The 26113-nt window shown below is 45.0% G+C and overlaps 1 protein-coding gene across 2 annotated transcripts in view; it reads left to right on the top strand.

The window, feature by feature from the left end:
• Nucleotides 1-11686, top strand: part of LOC137543989 (thrombospondin type-1 domain-containing protein 1-like) — a 47173-nt gene extending 35487 nt beyond the window's left edge. For both annotated transcript variants that reach the window (XM_068265045.1, XM_068265046.1), the window contains exon 6: nucleotides 10234-11686. In XM_068265045.1, the coding sequence (XP_068121146.1) occupies nucleotides 10234-11555 (1322 nt within the window). In that variant the 3' untranslated portion in view covers nucleotides 11556-11686. The remainder of the gene's footprint in view (nucleotides 1-10233) is intronic.
• The last annotated feature ends 14427 nt before the right edge of the window (nucleotides 11687-26113 follow it).

The raw sequence follows: 26113 nt of genomic DNA, 5'->3' as shown, positions 1-26113 counted from the left end.
AAGTTGACACATCCATGCATTCCAGCAGATCTGGAGGTGTGGCTAGCTTACAGGCACAACAATGGATAATTTGCATATTTCAGCAGTGATGCACTGGGTGACATTAATGTCAGACCTGACAAGATTAGCTGCATGCTTGTTTCTGGTGTACTTCTGACACTACTGCAGCCACATAGACCAGCATTCCAGCGGATCTGGAGGTGTGGCTAGCTTGCAGGGACAACAATGGATGGTCAGAAACACCTGATCTGCTGCATGCTTGTTCAGGGTCTATGGATAAAAGTATTAGAGGCTTTGGAAGATATTCATTGTATTATTGTTATTACTTAAAATGTTTGGTGTGTGCAATTTTACCAGGAAGTGTTTTTTTTTAAAGTTGGTTTATGCGTGATAAATTCACATCACGCGCAAAGTCCTACGCACAAAACTTTGCGTGCGCACAACGTTAAAGTCGCACCCAGTCATAGCACAGCGATGCAACGCTTCGCGCGCACCGCGCCGTGCGCGTGCAAAGTTTTGCGTGCGGGACTTTGCGCGATGTGAATTTAGTAAACGGTGTTAACCCAGTTAGCACCCTAGTTATCACGCCCAAAGTCTTTAGGCGTGCTAACTGGGTTAGCACCGTTCACTGAATCAAGCCGTATGTATGTTGTGTCTTTATGAATGGACATGGCCCTTCATCAGGGTCATGTCCATTCACCAGGGGCGTCGCTAGCGCTATATATCCGTGGCCCGTGCCCCGTATATGACTTTGAGGTGCCACGAATCTCAACCCTGGGGTGCCCAACATGGGGTGCCCCGAACATTAGGTAAGTGCGTCCGCCGATCGCTGAACATGGCGGCCGCCATGTTGTGGGAGGCGCTCGCTGCACATTGCCAGCGCAGCAGCGCTAATAGGCTTCCCGGCTTCCAAGTATCCGCCCCCTGTCCAATCAGGAGCGGAGCAGCCGGAGCACCTGACAGGGTCATTGGATTTAATTGAAAGGCAGGGGGCTGGAGAGAGTAGCTCCGCCCCTTGCACACGCGACTGTAAAGACAAATTAGCCAGCTGCTGACTCCCCGCATGGCGCCATCCTGATTTCAAACTTGCCCGGCTCGGCTGCCATCCGCCAGATGGACACCACCGTCCTCAGGTGCCAGTGCCACTCCACATCTCCACCTCCCCCTCCTTTGCCTGCCTCTGCCAGATTCGGTCCCCCAGACTCCCCACACAGACCGCCCGAGGACAAGGAGGTGCAGGCAACCAGATGTGCCACAGAGACCACCAGGAAAGCAGCCAGCAGCAAAAGATTACAAACAGTAAGTAAGTGGTGGCAACTGAAAGGGGTGGGGGTTGGGGGCGAACACAGACAGTAGAGGAGCAGCAGCTGCAGACCAACAACAGGAGTGCAGCCACAGCCAGCCCAGTAGTTCCCCCTTGTTCTCAGCTCTCCTCTCTCTCTCTCTCTCTCTCTCTCTCTCTCTCTCTCTCTCTCTCTCTCTCTCTCTCTCTCTCTCTCTCTCTCTTTTCTCCCCCCTCCTCTGCCCCCTCTCCTCCCTCTCTGCCCCCTCTCTCTGTCCCCTATCTCTCTTCCCTCTCTCTCTTCTCTCTGCCCCGGGTGCCCCCCCTCTCTGTCCCCTTCTTTCTCTCTTCTCTGCCCCCCTCTCTCCTCCTGGTCCCCTCATCTCTCTCTCTCCTCTCAGTCCCCTCATCTCTCTCTCTCTCTCTCTCTCCCCTCTCTGTCCCCCCACTCTCCTCTCTGTCCCCCCACTCTCTCTTCTCTTCCCCCACTCTCTCTCTTCTCTCTGTCTTCCTCTCTCTTCTCTCTGTCCCCCTCTCTCTCTCTTCTCTCTGTCCACCTCTCTTTCTTCTCTCTGTTTCCTTCGCTCTCTCTTTGCCCCCCCCCCCCCTCTTATTTCTGCCCCCTCTCTCTCTCCTCTGTCTTTTCTCCCCTCCCTCTTTTCTTTCTCTCTCTCTCTCACTCTCTCTCTCCTCTCTCTCACTCTCTCTCTCCTCTCTCTCTCTCCCTCTCTCTTTCTCTCCCTCTCTCTCCCTCTCTCTCTTCTTTCTTCTCTCTCTCCCTCTCTCTCCTCTCTCTCTCTCTCACCCCACCCTCTCTTTCCTCCCTCTCCGCCCTCTCTTTCCTCCTTCCCCTCTTGGCTCTCTCTTCCCTCCTCTCTATCCCCCTGATTATATCTGCTACTTCCATTATGTACAGACTAAGCTGTTACTCTGTGCCTGTACTGATAGTAAACTATCTGCAGTGTGTGCTGATCTCAGCTACATCCCTGACGTACAGTATAAGTTGTTACTCTGTACCTGTACTGATAGTAAACTAGCTGCAGTGTGTGCTGACCTCTGCTACCTCCAGTATGTGCAGTATAAGCTGTTACTATGTGTCTGTACTTTCAGTAAACTAACTGCAGTGTATGCTGATCTCTGCTGCCTCCAGTATGTACAGTATAAGCTGTTATTCTGTGCCTGGACTGATAGTAAACTAGCTGCAGTGTATGCTGATCTCTGCTGCCTCCAGTATGTACAGTATAAGCTGTTATTCTGTGCCTGGACTGATAGTAAACTAGCTGCAGTGTGTGCTGATCTCTGCTGCATCCAGTATGTACAGTATAAGCTGTTACTGTGTCCCTGTATTGATAGTAAACTAGCTGCAGAGTCTGCTGATCTCTGCCAGCTCCAGTATGTACAGTATAAGCTGTTACTCTGTGTGCCTGTACTGATAGTAAACTAGCCGCAGTGTGTGCTGATCTTTGCTACCTCCAGTATGTACTGGATAAGCTGACTCTGTGCCTGTACTGATAGTAAACTAGCTGCAGTGTGTGCTCATCCCTGCTACTTTCAGTATGTAGCTGTAAAGCCTGGTACACACATACAATTTTGATTAGCCAATTTTAGCTCTGTTCATCAAATTCATTGTCTGTTGCAGGGGCGTCTGTGTCATTAGGCAACTATAGATTTTTGCCTATGGCGCCGTTGGTGGTAGTGGGCGCTCTCTCGCCGCTCTGTGCGTGTTTTTTTTTTTTTCTCTTTCAGCCAGGTCGGCGCCGGCTGTGACAGGCAGCTCAGCCTGTGCCCGGCGCCGCCTACTGGTCCGCCCCCTTCCTCTCCTCCTCAGAGCGAGCAGCACGCACGTTAGGTATTATGTGCGATGCCGCCGCCTACTGGTCCGCCCCCTCTACCCGCCCCCTCTCTGTACAGAGCGTGCGATCGTCGCACGCTAGTTTGACACGTCGGCGCCGCCCCTACCTCCGCCCCCCGCCTGTCACACGTGGTCGCCGCCGCTGCAGATAGATCGTCGGTCGGAGAGAGGAGTCTTCTGCAGGTGAGTAAATACTTATTTAGTGAAACACTGCCCGCATTAGGATAATTTTCTGGGGAACGCTGGCCACATTACGATTATTTCCTGGGGAACGCTGGCCACATACGATTATTTCCTGGGGAACGCTGGCCACATGACGATTATTTCCTGGGGAACGCTGGCCACATACGATTATTTTCTGGGGAACGCTGCCACATTAAGATTATTTCCTGGGTAACGCTGGCAACATTACGATTATTTCCTGGGGAACGCTGGCCACATTACGATTATTTCGTGGGGAACGCTGGCAACATTACGATTATTTCCTGGGGAACGCTGGCCACATACGATTATTTTCTGGGGAACGCTACCACATTAAGATTATTTCCTGGGGAACGCTGGCAACATTACGATTATTAAGTGGGGAACGCTGGCAACATTACTATTATTTCCTGGGGAACGCTGGCCACATACGATTATTTTCTGGGGAACACTGGCCACATTAAGATTATTTCCTGGGGAACGCTGGCAACATTACGATTATTTCCTGGGGAACGTTGGCCACATACGATTATTTCCTGGGGAACGCTGGCCACATTACGATTATTTCCTGGGGAACGCTGCCGCATTACGATTATTTCCTGGGGAACGATGGCCACTTTATGATTTATTATCTGGTGAACGCTGGCCACATTACGATTATTTTCTGGTGAACGCTGGCCACATTACGATTATTTCTTGGTGAACGCTGGCCACATTACGATAATTTTCTGGAAACGCTGCCACATTACGATTATTTTATGGTGAATGCTGGCCACATTACGATTATTTTATGGCGAATCATTGCTGCGTTATGATTATTTTCTGGTGAAAGATTGCTGCATTACTTTTATCTCATGAAGAAACATTGCTGCGTTACGATTCTTTTCATCAGGGGGGCAACCCAGGGGGGGGGGGGGGGCGCCACAGGTTTTCTCGCCTGGAGTGACAAAATGGCTAGAGACGCCCCTGGTCTGTTGGCCCACTTACATGCAGGGGGTGGTAAAATTTGTCAGTGATTGACCATTCAAAATTGTATGTGCGTATACATCTTTGATCTATGCCTATACTGATTGTCAATTATTTAAATAAAGGACATGGGGCTCCATCCAATATTTTGATGGGCAGGCCCGTTATCTGTAGCTTACACCGCTGCTAAGTTCATGTAAATTTGGCCCCACCCATGGCCACGCCCACTCACTGTATGACCACGCCCATTTTTTTGCTACATACCCCCCTCGCCTTGTGCCCACAGGTGCCCCAGATCTCCTAGGACCCTAGGAACGCCCCTGCCATTCACTCCAGGCACTGCAATTGGTTTGGGGAACCCTCGGTTCCCTTCCCCAATCGCCGCTATGTAAAAGCCGCCAGATAATTGTGCGCAACTGCCGCTATAATACTGGACATGTTTACGCGTCCAGATAGCCCACAGCGTTGTCTGTCTGGATGGCTATCGTCCAGATAGACTTAAGTGGTTAAAATAGGTATGGCACAAAGTATTTTCAATGTTCGGGATTCGTTTTTTTTGTGAAGCGGAATCACTTTTTGGAGTGATTTTAAGTGCAATTGTGCTGCAATGTTTAACCACTTAACGACCGCCTAACGCCGATAGGCGGCGGCGGGACGTTAGTGGTATTACATGGACGAGCGGCCTTTCCATGTCAGTTCACGGAGGGTGTCTCCGTGAACAGAGTGCAAGCCGCAGATCGCGGCTTGCACGCGTAATGTAAACACGCGGGGATGAAATCCCCGCTGTTTACATCATACGCCGCTGCCGTAAGGCAGATCGGCGATCCCCGGCCTCTGATTGGCCAGGGATCGCCGGCATCTGATAGGCAGAAGCCTATCGGATATCCGTCCTGCGCCGCTCAGGTAGAGGAGGGGAGGGAAAGCAGGGGAGGCCGGAAAACGCTGTGGAAGGGGGCTTTGAGGAGCCCCCCCCCCGCAACACAAATATAGCCGGTGGCAATCAGACCCCCCACAGCAGGACATCCCCCTAGTGGGGAAAAAAGGGGGGAAGACTGGTCGCCCTGGCTGCCACATGATCTGTGCTGTGGGCTTAACCTGCTGAGCGGTCTGGACGAGCTCAGCTCGTCCAACACCGCCAGAGGCTGCCGCTCAGGCCCTGCTGGGCCGATTTTAATGAAATAAAAAGCAGCACACGCAGCCGGCACTTTGCCAGCCGCGTGTGCTGCCTGATCGCCGCTGCAGCGGCGAAAGAGGGTCCCCCCAGCCGCCCGAGCCCAGCGTAGCCGGAACAAACAGTTCCGGCCAGCGCTAAGGGCTGGATCGGAGGCGGCTGACGTCAGGACGTCGGCTGACGTCCATGACGTCACTCCGCTCGTCGCCATGGCGACGAGGTAAGCGAAACACGGAAGGCCGCTTATTGCGGCCTTCCGTGTTACTTCTGGCCGCCGGAGGCGATCGGAAGAACGCCTCCGGAGCGCCCTCTAGTGGGCTTTCATGCAGCCAACTTTCAGTTGGCTGCATGAAATAGTTTTTTTTTTATTTAAAAAAAACCCTCCCGCAGCCACCCTGGCGATTTAATCAGAACGCCAGGGTGGTTAAAGAGACTCCGTAACAAAAATTGCATCCTATTTTTTATCATCCTACAAGTTCAAAAAGCTATTCTAATGTGTTCTGGCTTACTGCAGCACTTTATACTATCACTGTCTCTGTAATAAATCAATGTATCTTTCCCCTGTCAGACTTGTCGGCCTGTGTCTGGAAGGCTGCCAAGTTCTTCAGTGTTGTGGTTCTGCTATGTACTTCCCCTTCCAGGCCCCTCTCTGCACACTGCCTGTGTGTTATTTAGGATTAGAGCAGCTTCTCTCTTCTCTCTTATCTTTTACAAGCTGGATAAATCATCCTCTGAGCTGGCTGGGCTTTCACATACTGAAGAATTTCAGACAAGGGCAAAGCTGTTTGCAGGAAGAAACGAGCAGCCTGAAACTTCAGTGCATGAGAACAGGGGGAAAGAAACACACAAATGATCTCTTGAGATTCAAAAGGAAGGCTGTATACAGCCTGCTTGTGTATGGATGTATTTTCTATGTGTGGACATACTGTACATCAACCTACTTCCTGTTTTGGTGGCCATTTTGTTTGTTTATAAACAAACTTTTTAAAACTGTTTTTAACCACTTTTAATGCGGCGAGGAGCGGCGAAATTGTGTCAGAGGGTAATAGGAGATGTCCCCTAACGCACTCGTATGTTTACTTTTGTGCGATTTTAACAATACAGATTCTCTTTAATAGCCCACGCTCCACAGATCTGATGAAACACCCCTGGTCCTTAAGTGGTTAAAGATAAATGCATAATTGCAATCGCAATAAATGAAAAATAGCAATCGCTTGCGTTTGAATTTGGCGATTTGCTAGTGGAAAAGAGCTCTGAGGGAAATCTCTAAGCTAGAAAAGGTTCTGGATTTTTAACAAGGATACACTGACACCTAGTGGATTTAATGTGGAACTAGATTTAAACTGTTTTATCTCTTAATTCTTAGAATGTTTTAATTCTAATTTTAGTTATTTATGTTTTGTTTGTAATTTGCTATTGGATTCATGTTAATTGTACCTTTTAACAATTTCTTGGTTTAATATAAAGAAATGTAAATAAAGCACTTTAAAGAAGGGATATCCTGTTCACCCTGGAGGACTCCACCTCATTGTATCTAGTGGGCTTTAGATTTTACATTTACACTATCGAGCAGTGGCTGGATATTGTACTGGTTGGTTACTGCCTCTCACACAAGAGACCAGGGTGTGAATCTCGGCTCTTCCTGTTCGGTAAGCCAGCACCTATTCAGTAAGGAGTCCTTGGGCAAGAGACACCCTTACTGCCTATGGAGAGCACCCTAGTGGCTGCATTTTTGGCATGAGTCCTCTAGGAGAAAAGCACAATATTCGATATAAATGTTCTGTGTCTTGTCTTTCTTTACATGAAGACAATATTGATCCCTCTTTATAGGGTTGTAAATATTTGAAAGTGTTCATACTATTTTGAGCATTTTAAATATACATTTCACAGTGACATGATGAGTCATGTGGTCATGCGTTCTGGGTGATTGAGAGCTGTCGGTTCACCTATCTGGGAACATGATCATATGGTGGGGATTTGGTGATATTTAGAAGAACTTGATTGCCAGTTCCCACTGTAGACTTTACTATTTACCACTTCCAATCAAGTGATGTGGTCATACGATCACAAAATCTGATATTTTATATCAAGTTTGTTTTACCTGTTATGGCCAGGTGACTAGTCTTCCCTTTTACCACTGCGGGACTTGGCCAGTAAACCCTCACAGTTATGAGGCAGGATCATGGCCATCTGAACTCCTCCCATTATAGTGATGGGGATCTGTATGGAAAACCCTCCCACTGCTGTAGTGATCTGTACAGATAACCCCTCCCACTGTTATAGAGGGCATCGGCCAACCTCCTGCTCCATAGAGGGGGTGGCTTTAAAGGGATACTGTAGGGGGGTCGGGGGAAAATGAGTTGAACTTACCCGGGGCTTCTAATGGTCCCCCGCAGACATCCTGTGTTGGCACAGCCACTCACCGATGCTCTGGCCCCGCCTCCAGTTCACTTCTGGAATTTCTGACTTTAAAGTCAGAAAACCACTGCGCTTGCGTTGCCGTGTCCTCGATCCCGCTGATGTCACCAAGAGCGCACAGCGCAGGCCCAGTATGGTCTGTGTCTGCGCAGTACACTCCTGGTGACATCAGCGGGAGCGAGGACACGGCAACGCAGGCGCAGTGGTTTTCTGACTTTAAAGTCAGAAATTCCAGAAGTGAACTGGAGGCGGGGCCGGAGCATCGGTGAGTGGCTGCGCCGACACAGGATGTCTGCGGGGAACCATTAGAAGCCCTGGGTAAGTTCAACTCATTTTCCCCCGACCCCCCTACAGTATCCCTTTAAGGTAAGAGTTTATTTAAAAGGTGTGAACCATTTGCTCTCTGACACCCCCGACGCCGCTAATAAACAAAACTGGTCGAGTAGGAGACCGATGGCACCAGTTCTAAAACATTAGAGCGTGTTCTATGGATTGGGGTGCCTTGTGATAAGGGACCTCTTATGTGAGCGACTTACCTAATCTGTTTTTTAATATGTGCGAATGCTTTTATGTTTAGAGATGGCCTGAACCGTTTGCTGGCGAACGGTTCCTGGCAAACTTCCGGGGTTCGCGATCGCGGAGAACCACAAACTTTTCTGGAAGTTCGGTTCGCCCCCATAGTGCATCATGAGGGTCAACTTTGACCCTCTACATCACAGTCAGCAGGCATATTGTAGCTAATCAGGCTACACTCCCTCCTGGAGCCCGCCCCCCCCCCCCTTATAAAAGGCAGGCAGCGTCAGGCATCGGACTCACTCGTGTGCCTGCATTAATTAGAGAAGGGAAAGCTGCTGCAGACTCTCATAGGGAAAGCTTAGTTAGGTTCTTGTTGTAGGTTTGTTAGCTTGCTCCTTCCTGATTCTTATTGCTAAAAAAGCACCCCTCAACAGCTCTTTTGAGAGCTAATCTTTTTTCTTGTGATCTATTTTGTGTGTGTGTGTGTGTGTGTGTGTGTGTGTGTGTGTGTGTGTGTGTGTGTCCCACTTGCATTATATACAGCCCTGTCAGTTAGTTGCTGCTGGCCTACGGCCCCTTCGTGGTATAATTACGGCTGTGCCAGTGCCAGGTGCACATTATAATACCCATCACTGCATATAACTACTACCTGTTGTTCACTTCAGTGCACCCACCTACCTACGTGAGCACACGCAGTGTCACTGTGCCTGTCCGCTACCTGTCTGTGTGTGACAGGTGCACATTGTAATACCCATCACTGCATATACCTACTACCTGTTGTTCATTTCAGTGCACCCATCTACCTACGTGAGTGCACGCAGTGTCACTGTGCCTGTCCGGTACCTGTCTGTGTGTGACAGGTGCACATTGTAATACCCATCACTGCATATACCTACCTGTTGTTCACAGTGCACCCACCTATCTACGTGAGCACACGCAGTTTCACTGTGCCTGTCCGGTACCTGTCTGTGTGTGACAGGTGCACATTGTAATACCCATCACTGCATATGCCTACCTGTTGTGTTCAGTGCACCCACTCACGTAGGTGAGTGCACGCAGTGTGATATACCACTCCGTGCATACATGTTAACTGCACCTGTGTGACTGCACATTGTATTAGTCAAGTCAGTGCATACCTTTCACTTCATACCCCCGATATGGAGAAAACGGACAAAACAGGTAGAGGCAGAGGTAGAGGCAGACCCAGAGGAAGGCCACCTGGCAGGTCTGTGCGAGGTTGTGCTGATGTGATTTTGGACCAAAGTACAGTGCTCAGAAGAAGGCACGTCCCATCAACTCCCAAGATTGTCAGAACGTGGTTGACTATTTAACACAGAACACCTCATCTTCCGCAGCCACCAGTGCTACTCCAAGTACCACATCTACTACATTTGACAGTTCGCTCGAGTTATTTGGTGGGTAAATCACTGATGCACAGCCATTATTGTTACAATCAGATGAAGGCGCTAAGCAAGTTACACTACCTCATATGTCTGAGTTCTCATAATCCATAAGCCATAATCATCAAAATTATAACAAATAAAGGCTTGAAATATCTCACATTGCATGTTGGCTAAGGTATTCAGGGTTATTACAATGTACAAGGCTTGTCGCCTGGCGGGCATCTAGACCCGATCCCTCGGGTGGCATTGCAGGGCTGTTACTGTACACTGTGCCTATTTTCAATACTTTTGTGCTGCCCTACAAAATAAGCACATATTTTATGTTATCTTTGGGGTCTTAGACTTGATCTGTTTCTTTTAATATATAACACACTTTTGCCACATCCGTTAATCTAACATATTTGTGTGTTTTCTTTTGCTTTAGCCATAAAACCTTCAAGCAAAGTTACCACTGATACAAAGAATGACCATAAGACAAGCAACACTGTGACCATCACAGGGATTTCCCTCTGTCTGTTCATCATCTTCGTTACGGTGGTGATCACCGTTTGGAGGAAGTTTGGGAAAGCTGGAAAGTGCAGTCCATCAGCCAGGCACAGCTCTTCCCATTCGGTAAGCTGTCGGAAGAACTCAGATGAGGAGAACATCTACCAAATGCGGGGGAGCTTCTCTGAGATTGGGGATTGTCTTCCAGAAACCATGGAAGATGGAGTCCACATACCTTTAAACCATAGACCAACTCCTCATGGTGCTGATGATGATGCAGCTGTTACTGAAAATGACGGTCTTCAAGCAAACAGTCAGAAGATAATCCCACCTATTTTCAGTTACCGACTTGCCCAGCAGCAGCTAAAAGAGATGAAACAGAAGGGCCTTAAGGAGGCCACAAAATTATATCATGTCTCCCAGAGCCCGATGGCCGACACGGCTGTGGATACCGCTATGACCCCACCAGTGGTCTCTAACAACTCGGAGGAGATGGCAGCAAATAAGTTCAGGATACAGTCACCATTTCTGGAGCAAAAACACAGCCATAGTAGGAATGTTATTGAAAGTCCTTATGCCAAAGTTCTACCTGCAGCAGGATTAAACTCAAACCAAACCTTGCCCAAAACAACCCACCTTAAGAACACTGATACTAAACCAAAACATGACCGAGCTTATCAGAAAAATAACTTCCGCAGAACGTCTAGTTTTCATGAAACTAAGCATGCTAAACCTTACAGGGAAAGAAGTCTAACCTCCCTTTCTCCAAGACAGACAATGATGTACAACTCAAGGACCCGGATGTGGGAAAATTCCACAGCAGAAAGGCCAAAGCAAAATCTAGTCAAAATGGAGAGAAGTCCACAAAACCTCACAAGGGGCGTCTCCCTTCCCACTGAAGCAAGTGGACATTTATTGAAGGTTCCCTACGTACAATCAGGGGAGGGAAGACATGATCTCCTCTCTAGCAGACATACTACTGGCAGACCAACAAGAACTGAGCGACCAGAGCATAACAGACTGAAGAAAGGCTCGTCACCTCAGAATGTCTCGCTTTCTCCTAAGGATAATTACCACAGGAGCAGTCCCCGACGGGAAAAGTGCCAAAGCTTCCCTTGGGCCGCAGATTATTCTTTCTATGACAATTCTACATTTGGGCTCACAGAGGCTGAGCAGCAGATGCTTGACTTACCAGGATATTTTGCTTCGAATGAAGAAGATGACACAAGTACATTAAGCATTGAGAGACTGGTGATTTGATCGGACAGTTTCACTTGAGTGTATTTTGTTTTTTATTTTTGTATACTTTGCACATTGTCGACCTGTTAGCTAGTGTTGGTATTTGCATTCGGGTGGATTCAAATACGAATAATGGAATTTGCTGTGTGGAAGTTCTGAAGTGCCAAATGTGAGTTTGTCTTTTATGTTCGCACCCCGTTAATCAAATATGTGACTATTAATTATGTGTATTCCAGTATTTATTGGGAGTGAGTCATGAGAAAAAAATACCCTCACCAAGAAGTAGGTATTAGGAAGATACACACTTGAGCAAGCCACCACACTCAAGGCAACACCAGGTTTTTATATAGGAGGATCTGTTTGAGTGATGAAACCACAATGCAATTTTTGAGTTCAAAAATGCAAAATCACACTTTATTGTATCAAAAGGATTATCAAAAGGTAAAAACTTTTTCTGTTTCTAAATAAAAATTCTTTATAACATGAATGTAGAAGATTATTCCGTTTTGACAGATAGTAGACACAATATGCTTTGCTTGATGAAACCGTACATTTCAGGCAACTACACTAGTCCATTTTGGGTTGCTAACCCTTCATCAGGCCTTTACAAAGTGACAAATATATATAGTCTATAAGTCTAGAAAAATGTTGGGGCATCCGTTCCCACCAGATACAATCTGGCACCCTACTGATGCCTGGCAAGTAGATCCTCAGCTGCAAACAGAGTGTGCACATCCCGAAACAGACTAGTGTCCGGACAACGAACAAACAATTTTACCTTTTGATAATCCTTTTGATACAATAAAGTATGATTTTGAATTTTTGAACTCAAGAATTGCATTGTGGATTCATCACTTAAACAGATCCTCCTATATAAAAACCTATTAATTATGTGAACACGTATTATTTATCTATTAATCGGGATGCATAAATGAAATAATTCTGATCAGGATTCTAAAGTTCTACATAGGAAACGTCATTATTTTTGCGTCAATCCAACCGAGCAGTAAGCACAAGCTTGAACTTCAACACTGCTGTTAGCTCTTCTTGTATGTATATCGGCACCTATAAACTTAACAGTACATTGGTTCTAGAAATGCAAAGAGAAAAATACAACAGAGATAATGAGTGTTCCTGGTTCGTGAACAGATAGTTATGATGTGGACAGTGTTGAAGTATCATAATAGTTCTCACCCAAATGCAAAATATGAAGCATTAGGCCTGATTTACTAAGGCATCTCCTCTCATCTCACATGGAGATACCATAAATCACGGGTGTCGAGCCCTAGTCCTCCAGGGCCACATCCATGTCAGTGTTTAGGAGGGACTGAGAAATGGAGAAATGTGTTCTACTGCATAAACCACACCTTTGCTGATTCAGTTCCATCAATTAATTTGAGCTGCGACAAAAAAGATGTGAAGACCTTGGCCCTAGTGATGATCATAATCAGCTAATTACCGGTACGCAGAATTTTATGTAAATTTTTGCAATTGCGTAGTTACTACTGTATGTGTAAATTCAAATTATTTTGTGAAATCATTTGTAATTTCGCGTAATTTTCACCAAATTTTTGAGTCGTTTTGGGACAAATTTAGCGGTTCATAGCAAAGCCCCCATACAAGATATTGTCACCACAATTGCTACATATGTTAAGGAGAATATTGGGTACAAGTCGCAAAAAGGACCATGTACTTTTATGTACTTTTTGAGAAAACCGCTTTTAAAAATGTAAAGGAAAAATGTTTTTTAAACTCAGAAAAATTAGTTTAAAAAACATTTTTCTTTTGCTTTTTTCAAAAGCGATTTTCTCAAAAAGTACAAGGTCTTTTTGCAAAATACTTTTTGTGATTTATAACCACTCTTCTTAACATTCCCTTAACATATGTAGCAACGTTGGTGATAGTAGAACATATGGGGGCTGTGCTATTAACTAATAAAGTTGGTACAAAATTATGCGAAAATCTTTCAAAAAATCACGTGAAGTCATGTTTCCTGATTACAACAGACAAAATTAATTATGATTTTTCACAAAATTTCGCATTACTATTTCACATTGTAATTGTGAATTTCGATGTGAAATTACGACTTTGCGAAATTTCTGCTCATCGCTACTTGGCCCTTCAGGATTGGAGTTTGACATCCCTGCCAGGAGTGATCCAGCAAACTTGGATTAATTTAAACCTCCTTGCCTGCTACTGAGTGACTAGTGTTTGTCACCTGTACTTTGTCGTATTACATCAGAACCAGAGATTCTCAGAGGTTTGTGAATGACTGTGTGACTGCAGTTGCATGCAGGACCAAAAGCAAGAGGTTTTTTAGTTCCTAATAAAAAAAAAAAAAAACACAGTTCACACTGTGGGTGCCAGAATGGGAATTGCAATCGCTAATTTACTAACCTTTCACGATTTCACAGTATGTTGAGTGGTTGGTTCTTTGTTAAAACAGACCATTAAAAAAAATAGTCAGTGTTTTGTTTACCCATTGTAGGATCTTTCCTCACTCTGATTTGCATTCTGAAATGTATCACTGGCAGAGACATCGTTGGTCCTGCAGCTCTGTGGAATGTTTGGTTACTGAAGGCCCTGAAGCTAGTATGAAATATGCCTAGTATACCAGAATGATCTGCGTAGGAGAATTCCATATAGCTAATCACCCTACGCCAGTGATCTGCAAACTTGGCTCTCCAGCTGTTACGGAACTACGCGTCCAACAATGTATTTGCCTTTATGAATCATGAATGTGGCTGTCAGACTCCTGCAATGCATTGTGGGACTTGTAGTTTCTTAAAGGGGAACTGAAGTGAGAGGAATATGGAAACTGCCATATGTATTTCCTTTTAACCTATACCAGTTGCCTGGCAGCCCTATTGGTCTATTTGGCTACAGTGGTTTCTGAATCACACCAGAAACAAGCATGCAGCTGGTCTTGTGAGATCTGACAATACTGTCAGAAACACCTGATCTGCTGCATGCGTCTTCAGGGGCTATGGCTAAAAGTATTAGAGGCAGAGAATCAGCAGGGCTGCCAGGCAAATGGTATTGCTTAAAGTGAACCAGAGACGAAGCACCCTTGTGTATTTTACCATAGAAATCAGTGGGAACATTAGAGAAAACATTTACCATGCTCTCTGTTCCATCCTCACTGCTAAAAGTGTCTGTTATCTAGCTGAGATAAGAATCCCGGACTGAGCATTGAGTCTGGCTTTGCTATAATGACTCAGCTATAATGATTCCTGAGCAAAGCCAGCAGGGGGCAGGCTTGGACTTGAAGACAGCAAAGAACACAGTCTCAGCTATAATTATTCTGTAGCAAAGCCAGACGGATTCTTATCTTAGAGGTGATAACAGGCAAATTAAACAGAGAACAATGTAACAAAGAGCAGATTAGGTGTTTACTGTCATGTTCCCACTGATTTATAAGGTAAAATACATGAGGTTGCTTCATCTCTGGTTCTCTTTAAAGAGCAAGCGACACCCATGCTAACCTAGAAATAAAAAAAAAAAACATATATAAGTAGATAAATACCACTTCTACTTGCATAACAGGTGTATTGTGCTATCCACGTACTGATTCTTGTGAATTTTATAAAGGAAAAGCAGAAAATCCTATTCAAGGCAGTGGCCATCTTGCCAAGCTAATGCTGACATCATATCCTCCCTGACTCTTGATTTCCCCCCTCCCTTCTCTTGCTTATTGTGTATTCATTAGCTGCCCTCCTCCCAGAGTCTTCAGACACTCCCACTGAGGTGTATACTAGGAACTACACTGTCTTATCCTCCAATCGCTGAGTCACCTCAGCCTTGCTTGTAAATAGAGTTGGGCCGAACCTCCGATTTTAGGTTCGCGAACCGGGTTCGCGAACTTTCGCGGAAGGTTCGGTTCGCGTTAAAGTTCGCGAACCGCAATAGACTTCAATGGGGATGCGAACTTTGAAAAAAAAAAAAAATTATGCTGGCCACAAAAGTGATGGAAAAGATGTTTCAAGGGGTCTAACACCTGGAGGGGGGCATGGCGGAGTGGGATACACGCCAAAAGTCACCGGGAAAAATCTGGATTTGACGCAAAGCAGCGTTTTAAGGGCAGAAATCACATTGAATGCTAAATGACAGGCCTAAAGTGCTTTAAAACATCTTGCATGTGTATACATCAATCAGGGAGTGTAATTAAGGTACTGCTTCACACTGACACACCAAACTCCACTGAACAGAACAGGTATGCAGTGGCGGGTTCACTGAACAGAACAGGTATGCAGTGGCGGGTCCACTGAACAGGTATACAGTGGCGGGTCCACTGAACAGAACAGGTATGCAGTGGCGGGTTCACTAAACAGGTATACAGTGGCGGGTCCACTGAACAGAACAGGTATGCAGTGGTGGGTTCACAGAACAGGTATGCAGTGGCAGGATCAATGAACAGGTATGCAGTGGCAGGATCACTGAACAGGTATGCAGTGGCAGGATCAATGAACAGGTATGCAGTGGCAGGATCAATGAACAGGTATGCAGTGGCAGGATCAATGAACAGGTATGCAGTGGCAGGATCAATGAACAGGTATGCAGTGGCAGGATCAATGAACAGGTATGCAGTGGCAGGATCAATGAACAGGTATGCAGTGGCAGGATCAATGAACAGGTATGCAGTGGCAGGATCACTGAACAGGTATGCAGTGGCAGGATCAATGAACAGGTATGCAGTGGCAGGATCAATGAACAGGTATGCAGTGGCAGGATCAATGAACAGGTATGCAGTGGCAGGATCAATGAACAGGTATGCAGTGGCAGGATCAATGAACAGGTATGCAGTGGCAGGATCAATGAACAGGTATGCAGTGGCAGGATCAATGAACAGGTATGCAGCCAGGGACAAGCTAAGGCTAACTAATCTTTCCCTATGAGAGACTGCAGTAGCTCGCCCTACTCTAACTAATGCAGGCACACGAGTGGCCACGGCCGCCGCTGCCTGCCTATATAAGGGGGGGTGGGGCTCCAGGGGCTAGTGTAGCCTAATTGGCTACACTGGGCCTGCTGACTGTGATGTAGAGGGTCAAAGTTGACCCTCAGTGCATTATGGGGCGAACCGCAATGGGGCGAACTTTTCCGCAATAAAGTTCGCGTGCGGTACCCGCACGCGAACCACCTAGGTTCGCGCGAACCAGGTTCGCCGGCGAACCGTTCGGCCCAACTCTACTTGTAAATACAAGTGAGCAGAGGTGTTTCAGATAAGAAAGCTAGGCAGGGAAATAAATGGAAGAGGAGGAATATATTATAGATAAAAAGAACTCCCAGCATTCAACTCTTTGGCACTGTTTGGCACTAGGGCCAGTACTCCTAAAGTATGTGATAACTCCAAACCATAACAGCATAAAAAGTTTTGAATGCAGGATTAGCATCTTTATCACTTAATACACTCAGGCCAGTTGCTGTTGAAATTTGATTTTTATGGTGACAATAATATGGCAGCCTCCATATCTCTCTCACTTCAGTTGTCCTTTAACAGCTGAAGAGCCAAGTTTGCAGATCACTGGCCTAGGCTGTGACTTCACTGGGAGGGTGGGGCTACATTCCAATGTACAGCAATTGGTATAGGAAGTGTTTTGGGTGTCCTAAATAATTTACTGCATTGTACTATATCACTACAGTGACTCTTTAATGCATTCCACCTGGAGATGCTTGGAGATCTCCGGAAATGCCTTAGTATATCAGACCTATCTGTCTGGAGTTGTATGTTCAACAGCATTGTCTATACACAGAGATACCTCACACAGTATAAATAATATGGAGGTTTTTTTTTACATCTTTAAAGTGTACCAGAGACGATTGATGCTGCAGATTTAATACTTACCCGCTGCTTCCACCTGCCCCATAAACACATACGAGTCCCTCGCCGTCTTCCCGCTGTCTGGCATTCAGCTGTAATCAGGTTCGGTAACTGGTTCCGTCGCATCAGTCCAGTCGGGGTCTTCTGTGCATGAAGACCCCAATTGACGTGGCTTAACCAGTTACCGGGCTGATTGCGGCTTGACGACAGACCGCGGGAGGCTGGAGGAAGTCCCGGGTAAGTATCAAATCTGCATTATGAATCGTCTCTGGTTTCCTTTAAAACTGAAACTACAGGACCCAGAGTACAAATTCTGTATTTACTGCAATTGGCCATTTTATTAGTGCTGGCTTCTGTGGATCAGACCCCATTCCACTGGCTCTCCAGGTGTTAATGAAGTCCTCTGTCAAATGCTAGTAGTATAGCCCCTCCTTCAGAGCCAGGATGAAGCTGAAAAAGCATTGGTCATATAACCACATTTTTATTAAATTGACCATGAAGACAACAAGAGCCCAGGGCATGATGAACAGTCTCGGCTTAGATTAGCCAAGAGTTCAGCTTCAAACACACTGTGGTAATTTTACAACTGTAGCTTTTTGTGAGAGAGCAGCCATTTAAAGTGGACATCTATCCATTGTTGGATAGAGTGAGGTAGGGTTGAAACTGTAGAGTTTTTATTTCTGTTTGACTCCCACTGATTGAACTTATTGTCAATTTATGTCCCTGAAAACAAACAAACAAAAAAAAAATTGGTAGTGCATCTACCCCTTCTGCAAAGCTTTGGCACTTTTATATGCCAGTTTCTGTTAAAAATGCCGTGGGATGACAATGTTTTTATAGGCACAAAACAAAGTAATTAAGCTGAAAACATTTTTGTCATTAATCCTTACAATATATCGGGCCTTATGCAATTCCCTTTTTTTCCTCTAAGTTCTCCTACCGTAGGTAATATTTTCACACCTCATCAAAAAAATGCCTTGAAGGCCACCAGCAAGCAGGATAATACTTAGAATATTTTGACAGTACTTTTCACCTATTTTTAGCCTTTTTCAATTGCAGAGTGCTAAAAAGTTATTTTAAACAGAAAATGAAAAGTTATCTCCTAGGAGAAAACAGGAGAAAAAAAAATGAATTGATAATAAGAGCCATTGCCCATATGCAATTCACTTTTTCTCCTGAGTTTTCTCCTAGGTGATATTTTCACCACTTTCCATAAAATGCCATTTAAGCCACCAGCAAGCAAGAAAACAATCAAAATAAATTTGATTGTGCTTTTTCACCAACTTTTATGTACTTTTTCAATTGTAAAATGCTGAAAAGTTAGTTTATGGAGAAGGTGAAAGTTATCTCCAATTAACTTTTTCTCCTGCGTTATCTCGTGGGGGATCATATTCTCTTTAAAATAACTTTTCAGCATTTTACAATTGAAAAGTATCTAAAACTTGGTGAAAAAAGTACTATCAACATTATTTTGAATATTTTCTTGCTTGCTGGTGGCTTAAAAGGCATTTTAAGACAAGTTGTAAAAATATCAACCTGGAGAAAACTAAGGAGAAAAGTTATTTGCATATGACCCATAGGCCCATATGCAATTCACTTTTTTCACCTGAGTTTACTCCTAGGTGATATTTTCTCAACTTGTAAATAAAATGCCTTTAAACCACCGGCAAGCAAACAAATACTCAAAATAATTTTGACAGTACTTTTTCACCTGCTTTTTAGTACTTTTTCCATTGCATTGCAAAGGGCTAAAAAGTTATTTTAAAGCGAAGATGAAAAATGATCTCCTAGGAGAACACTCAGGAGAAAAAGTGAATTGCATATGGGCCATAGAGTCAAACTAAAAGGACTGAGTTTTTCTTCAAGAAAAGTGAAAAGTAAACTTATTTTTACCTTGTCCCTAAAGATACTGTATTATGATACAAGAGAACCGGCACCATCCATTGTATATAGCTCTTTTATTCGCTTGTCAAAAGCATAACAGCAGTCAATGCGACGTTTCAGGGCAGCCGCCCCTTTGTCAAGCTATGCTGTGCAGAAAAACAGTCTACAAATGCATCACAGCAAACATATATACCCCAGCAGCATCCCAAAGCAACCTATCACATACTCCCACATCTATCTAACCAATCATAGGGTCTCACTATGTGCGGACCTGATGGGAGACCTGTGCTCCGGTTATGCAATTGGAGGATTCAAACGGAGCTCTACACCTCCCCTCCTACCTCTCCAACGGATGCCCACGTTCCGGCGCACCCCTTGCGCTGAAGCCACTCCCTCCAGGCCGCCGATCCGGCGGACCTGATGGGAAACTGGACAAACGTGACGCGCAGTGCGGATAAACTCCGCCCATCTCGTCACCCAGCGACGACAGACGCAGGCGGCGTTGCTAACGCCGCTCAGCGCTGTTGATGTAACTAAGGGGGGCGTCGGCCAAGGCAGCCAATGGGAGGAAATCACCACATTCCTTAACTCTCTGTGCGCCTGACTTTGCATATACTACATATACTACATAGCCACACATAATCTAAAACTCACTGCGGGGGGCGGCCAGAGGTTGAGTGACAGACAATCTAACCTATATCATAAATACAATAGACATAGGAAATAACGAACAGTTCAAAAATCCCAGATCCAGCAATATCCCCATTGAAGGCTGGTACCGCCCACATAAATCATGTAGGCAGTAGCAGCCCTCACTCAGCTCAGACCAGCTCAGATACACATAAGTCTTATTGATAGATTAGGCAGCACAAAATATAACAAAACAGAACAAAAACAAACAAAAGCATATCTCATACGCAGAAGCCAAAAATCAAAAGTCAGAAGCTGGCCACGATGGAACACGAGACCCATTTACTAAAAGTCTTAAATAAATGGCAATAAATCAAATTCTCTATTTAGGCCCCTTGGTTCCATCGTGTCCAGCTTCTTAATCCAATACGCCTCTCTATACAACAGTTTTTTAACTCTGTCCCCTCCTCTCCTTATGGGGCCAACCTGTTCAATGATCATAAACCTCAGTTGACTTACATGATGTTTGGCCTGATAGAAATGATAGGCCACTGCCTGATCAGTTAAGGATTCCCTGATCGCATGTTTATGCGATGACAGTCGTTTTTTTATTTTTTGTGTGGTCTGTCCCACATATAACAGGCCACATGGACATTTCAGTGCATAGACTACGAAACTGGAATCACATGAAAAACATCCATTAACTTTAAATTTAGTACCCCTGTGGGGGTGTACTATATGATCACCCCTAATCACAGAGTTGCAATGGACGCAGTTCATGCACGGAAATGTCCCTCTACGAGTGGATCTAATACAATCCGTAGAACTAGTGTCTGCATGAACTAAACGATCACGCAGATTAGGGGCCCTCTTATAGGAAATAAGTGGAGGATTTTTGAAAAATCGTATGTCAGGGAAGCTGTCCGAGAGCAAATACCAGTGTCTTTTAATTATTTTTGCTATATTATCACTTTGAATATTATATCTAGTGACAAAAGGTATTCGCTCTCGGACATCCCCCCTCTGTCTCTTGTCTGTCAAACTACCATCTACTACCTTGGATCTGGCTGTCTGTATTACATCCCCTGGATAACCTCTGCTAATAAACTTCCGCTGCATCTGGTCCATCCTCTGAGTTCTGACCTCATCATCTCCAACTATTCTGTTTATTCTTTGGAATTGTCCAATCGGGACGGATCTCCTGGTTGCCCACGGATGGAAACTCCCGAAATGCAATAGGGAGTTCACATCCGTGGGCTTTACATAGAGATCCGTAACCAATCTCTGATCCTTACACATAACCATTGTATCCAAAAAGCTGATCTGTTCCCTAGAGCTATGAATAGTAAGTCTAATATCTGGACATTTGATCATCAATTGATCAACAAATTCTAGAAGGGTCGAATGTGGCCCCGCCCACACGCAAAAAATATCGTCTATGTATCGAAGCCATTGTACCGCATATTTCTGAAAAAACCCACTCGAATAAACAAACATCTCCTCATAGACTCCCATATAAATATTAGCGTAGGACGGGGCCACATTCGACCCCATAGCTGTGCCCCTAACCTGCATATAGAACTGTTCCTCATATCTGAAATAGTTAGACTTGAGTACTATCTCCAACAAAACTAACAAAAATTGTATTTGCTCCTTGGAATAATCTGATGCAGTCTCCAACATATAATTGACAGCCTCCAGTCCATTTTCATGCGGTATGGCGGTATATAGGCTCTCAACGTCCATTGTGACTAGAAGCCACCCTTCCTCAATTGGAGGCATATTTTTTAAAATATTCAAAAACATTTGCGTATCCTTAAGATAAGATTTGAGGGAGACTACATATGGTCGGAGAACCTGATCTAGATATTTGGAGATAGGGGCCAGAACAGAATCTATCCCGGCGACTATTGGTCGACCGGGAGGATTGTCCAATCTTTTGTGAATTTTCGGACAGATGTATATGACAGGGACAACAGGATGAGACTGGATCAAAAAATCAGCTAATTTTTCATCAATGACATTGTGAACTTTGGCAGAAGTCACAATATCCAGTATTTTCCCCTGTATTTCTCTCGTAGGGTCATATGAGATCAGTCGATAAGTTGTATCATCCGCCAGCTGTCTTAGGACCTCTCTACGGTAGTCCTTGGTATCCATGACCACTATGGCCCCGCCTTTGTCGGCGGGTTTAATTGTAATATTGGGGTCATTGATCAACTCCTTAATTGCCAATCTTTCCATTCTGTTGATATTTGGTCGTATACGAATGCCTCCATAATCAGTCTGTCTGATCAAGGAGTCCACTTCTTCTTGCACTTTTTTGATATAAATATCTATCATTTGACATGAAGTCGGCTGGAATTTGCTCTTAATGCGCAAAGTGGTATCACGTAAACTGAGACATTCAGATTGTGTAGATGAAGTAGTCCTATTATCATCCATTCTAGGAATAGAGAAAAAATACTTCAACTTAATGGACCGAAAAAACGTTGTAGTTCAATGTCCACTTCAAGTGGATCTGGAAAATTAGTAGGTGAAAACGAGAGGCCATAATTGAGAGCTGACTGTTGGGATGAGGACAGTTCTACAGATGATATGTTGACTACGATTGTTTCTTCGATTGTCTCGGTTGTCGTGACCGTAGACGGTCTCTCATGCCGCCACCCCCTCCTCCTCTTTCGGCCGCCCCGCCGCGTCCTTCCTGATTGTTTGATGGGTCGGAAAAACCCTCTTGTGAGGAGCTGCTATATACCTCTGACGAGTCTGGCTGTAAGCCACCTACTGGTCTTTTGCCATCTGGGCCAGGTCTCGGTCTGCGGATAGGTCTCGGCCTACCTATAGGTCTCTGCCAGGAATACACAAAGCCCAGGCTGTAATCATGCTCATCACGTTGAAACTTATCTCGTTTGATGCCTTCTATTTGTTTTTGATGTGTTTCAATTATTGTCACCAGTTCCGATGAGAACTGCTCATATTCGTCATTGGACACCAATGCTTTAAGTTTGTCCTTCAAAGCAATACGTTGTGTAGTGAGCCTCGGAAGCTCTTCCTGTATTTTTTCAATCGTAAGTGTCATCGCGTCAAAAGACGCTTTATTCCATATGAGGCTCCAACGATGGCAAAATATCTTATCTGTCGGGAACATAATAGGTGCGACATTAGAGCGCATGCCCCGAGGTATTCTTTTGACTCTATGATATTCCGCCAATGTCATGGCATGTAGTTCCAGAGTTGTATACATCTTGGCTACTTTGATGATCTGTTTACGTATATTCTTGTCATTGGCTGCATTCAAAAAAGACACATGGGTAGACACCTGTGCCATAATCCTGGATGTCTCCTCAGGAGTATAGGTAAAGGTGGGTGAGTCCACGTCAGTCTCCTCCATACTGGTAGTCGTTAAGGGTGCTCACACACTGTGCAGGCAACAGATATTTTGCAAAGTGGTTGTGGAGCACTCCTCAGTTTCCAGAGCGGATGTGCCACGGTATGGCCAGCTGCACCCCGGTCAATCAGATGTATGATACAAGAGAACCGGCACCATCCATTGTATATAGCTCTTTTATTCGCTTGTCAAAAGCATAACAGCAGTCAATGCGACGTTTCAGGGCAGCCGCCCCTTTGTCAAGCTATGCTGTGCAGAAAAACAGTCTACAAATGCATCACAGCAAACATATATACCCCAGCAGCATCCCAAAGCAACCTATCACATACTCCCACATCTATCTAACCAATCATAGGGTCTCACTATGTGCGGACCTGATGGGAGACCTGTGCTCCGGTTATGCAATTGGAGGATTCAAACGGAGCTCTACACCTCCCCTCCTACCTCTCCAACGGATGCCCACGTTCCGGCGCACCCCTTGCGCTGAAGCCACTCCCTCCAGGCCGCCGATCCGGCGGACCTGATGGGAAACTGGACAAACGTGACGCGCAGTGCGGATAAACTCCGCCCATCTCGTCACCCAGCAACGACAGACGCAGGCGGCGTTGCTAACGCCGCTCAGCGCTGTTGATGTAACTAAGGGGGGCGTCGGCCAAGGCAGCCAATGGGAGGAAATCACCACATTCCTTAACTCTCTGTGCGCCTGACTTTGCATATACTACATATACTACATAGCCACACATAATCTAAAACTCACTGCGGGGGGCGGCCAGAGGTTGAGTGACAGACAATCTAACCTATATCATAAATACAATAGACATAGGAAATAACGAACAGTTCAAAAATCCCAGATCCAGCAATATCCCCATTGAAGGCTGGTACCGCCCACATAAATCATGTAGGCAGTAGCAGCCCTCACTCAGCTCAGACCAGCTCAGATACACATAAGTCTTATTGATAGATTAGGCAGCACAAAATATAACAAAACAGAACAAAAACAAACAAAAGCATATCTCATACGCAGAAGCCAAAAATCAAAAGTCAGAAGCTGGCCACGATGGAACACGAGACCCATTTACTAAAAGTCTTAAATAAATGGCAATAAATCAAATTCTCTATTTAGGCCCCTTGGTTCCATCGTGTCCAGCTTCTTAATCCAATACGCCTCTCTATACAACAGTTTTTTAACTCTGTCCCCTCCTCTCCTTATGGGGCCAACCTGTTCAATGATCATAAACCTCAGTTGACTTACATGATGTTTGGCCTGATAGAAATGATAGGCCACTGCCTGATCAGTTAAGGATTCCCTGATCGCATGTTTATGCGATGACAGTCGTTTTTTTATTTTTTGTGTGGTCTGTCCCACATATAACAGGCCACATGGACATTTCAGTGCATAGACTACGAAACTGGAATCACATGAAAAACATCCATTAACTTTAAATTTAGTACCCCTGTGGGGGTGTACTATATGATCACCCCTAATCACAGAGTTGCAATGGACGCAGTTCATGCACGGAAATGTCCCTCTACGAGTGGATCTAATACAATCCGTAGAACTAGTGTCTGCATGAACTAAACGATCACGCAGATTAGGGGCCCTCTTATAGGAAATAAGTGGAGGATTTTTGAAAAATCGTATGTCAGGGAAGCTGTCCGAGAGCAAATACCAGTGTCTTTTCAGAAATATGCGGTACAATGGCTTCGATACATAGACGATATTTTTTGCGTGTGGGCGGGGCCACATTCGACCCTTCTAGAATTTGTTGATCAATTGATGATCAAATGTCCAGATATTAGACTTACTATTCATAGCTCTAGGGAACAGATCAGCTTTTTGGATACAATGGTTATGTGTAAGGATCAGAGATTGGTTACGGATCTCTATGTAAAGCCCACGGATGTGAACTCCCTATTGCATTTCGGGAGTTTCCATCCGTGGGCAACCAGGAGATCCGTCCCGATTGGACAATTCCAAAGAATAAACAGAATAGTTGGAGATGATGAGGTCAGAACTCAGAGGATGGACCAGATGCAGCGGAAGTTTATTAGCAGAGGTTATCCAGGGGATGTAATACAGACAGCCAGATCCAAGGTAGTAGATGGTAGTTTGACAGACAAGAGACAGAGGGGGGATGTCCGAGAGCGAATACCTTTTGTCACTAGATATAATATTCAAAGTGATAATATAGCAAAAATAATTAAAAGACACTGGTATTTGCTCTCGGACAGCTTCCCTGACATACGATTTTTCAAAAATCCTCCACTTATTTCCTATAAGAGGGCCCCTAATCTGCGTGATCGTTTAGTTCATGCAGACACTAGTTCTACGGATTGTATTAGATCCACTCGTAGAGGGACATTTCCGTGCATGAACTGCGTCCATTGCAACTCTGTGATTAGGGGTGATCATATAGTACACCCCCACAGGGGTACTAAATTTAAAGTTAATGGATGTTTTTCATGTGATTCCAGTTTCGTAGTCTATGCACTGAAATGTCCATGTGGCCTGTTATATGTGGGACAGACCACACAAAAAATAAAAAAACGACTGTCATCGCATAAACATGCGATCAGGGAATCCTTAACTGATCAGGCAGTGGCCTATCATTTCTATCAGGCCAAACATCATGTAAGTCAACTGAGGTTTATGATCATTGAACAGGTTGGCCCCATAAGGAGAGGAGGGGACAGAGTTAAAAAACTGTTGTATAGAGAGGCGTATTGGATTAAGAAGCTGGACACGATGGAACCAAGGGGCCTAAATAGAGAATTTGATTTATTGCCATTTATTTAAGACTTTTAGTAAATGGGTCTCGTGTTCCATCGTGGCCAGCTTCTGACTTTTGATTTTTGGCT

This window comes from Hyperolius riggenbachi, chromosome 2 (genome assembly GCF_040937935.1).
Source record: "Hyperolius riggenbachi isolate aHypRig1 chromosome 2, aHypRig1.pri, whole genome shotgun sequence".
Taxonomy (NCBI): domain Eukaryota; kingdom Metazoa; phylum Chordata; class Amphibia; order Anura; family Hyperoliidae; genus Hyperolius; species Hyperolius riggenbachi.
The sequence above is the reverse complement of the archived record's forward strand: the minus strand, read 5'-3'. Positions and strand labels throughout refer to the sequence as shown.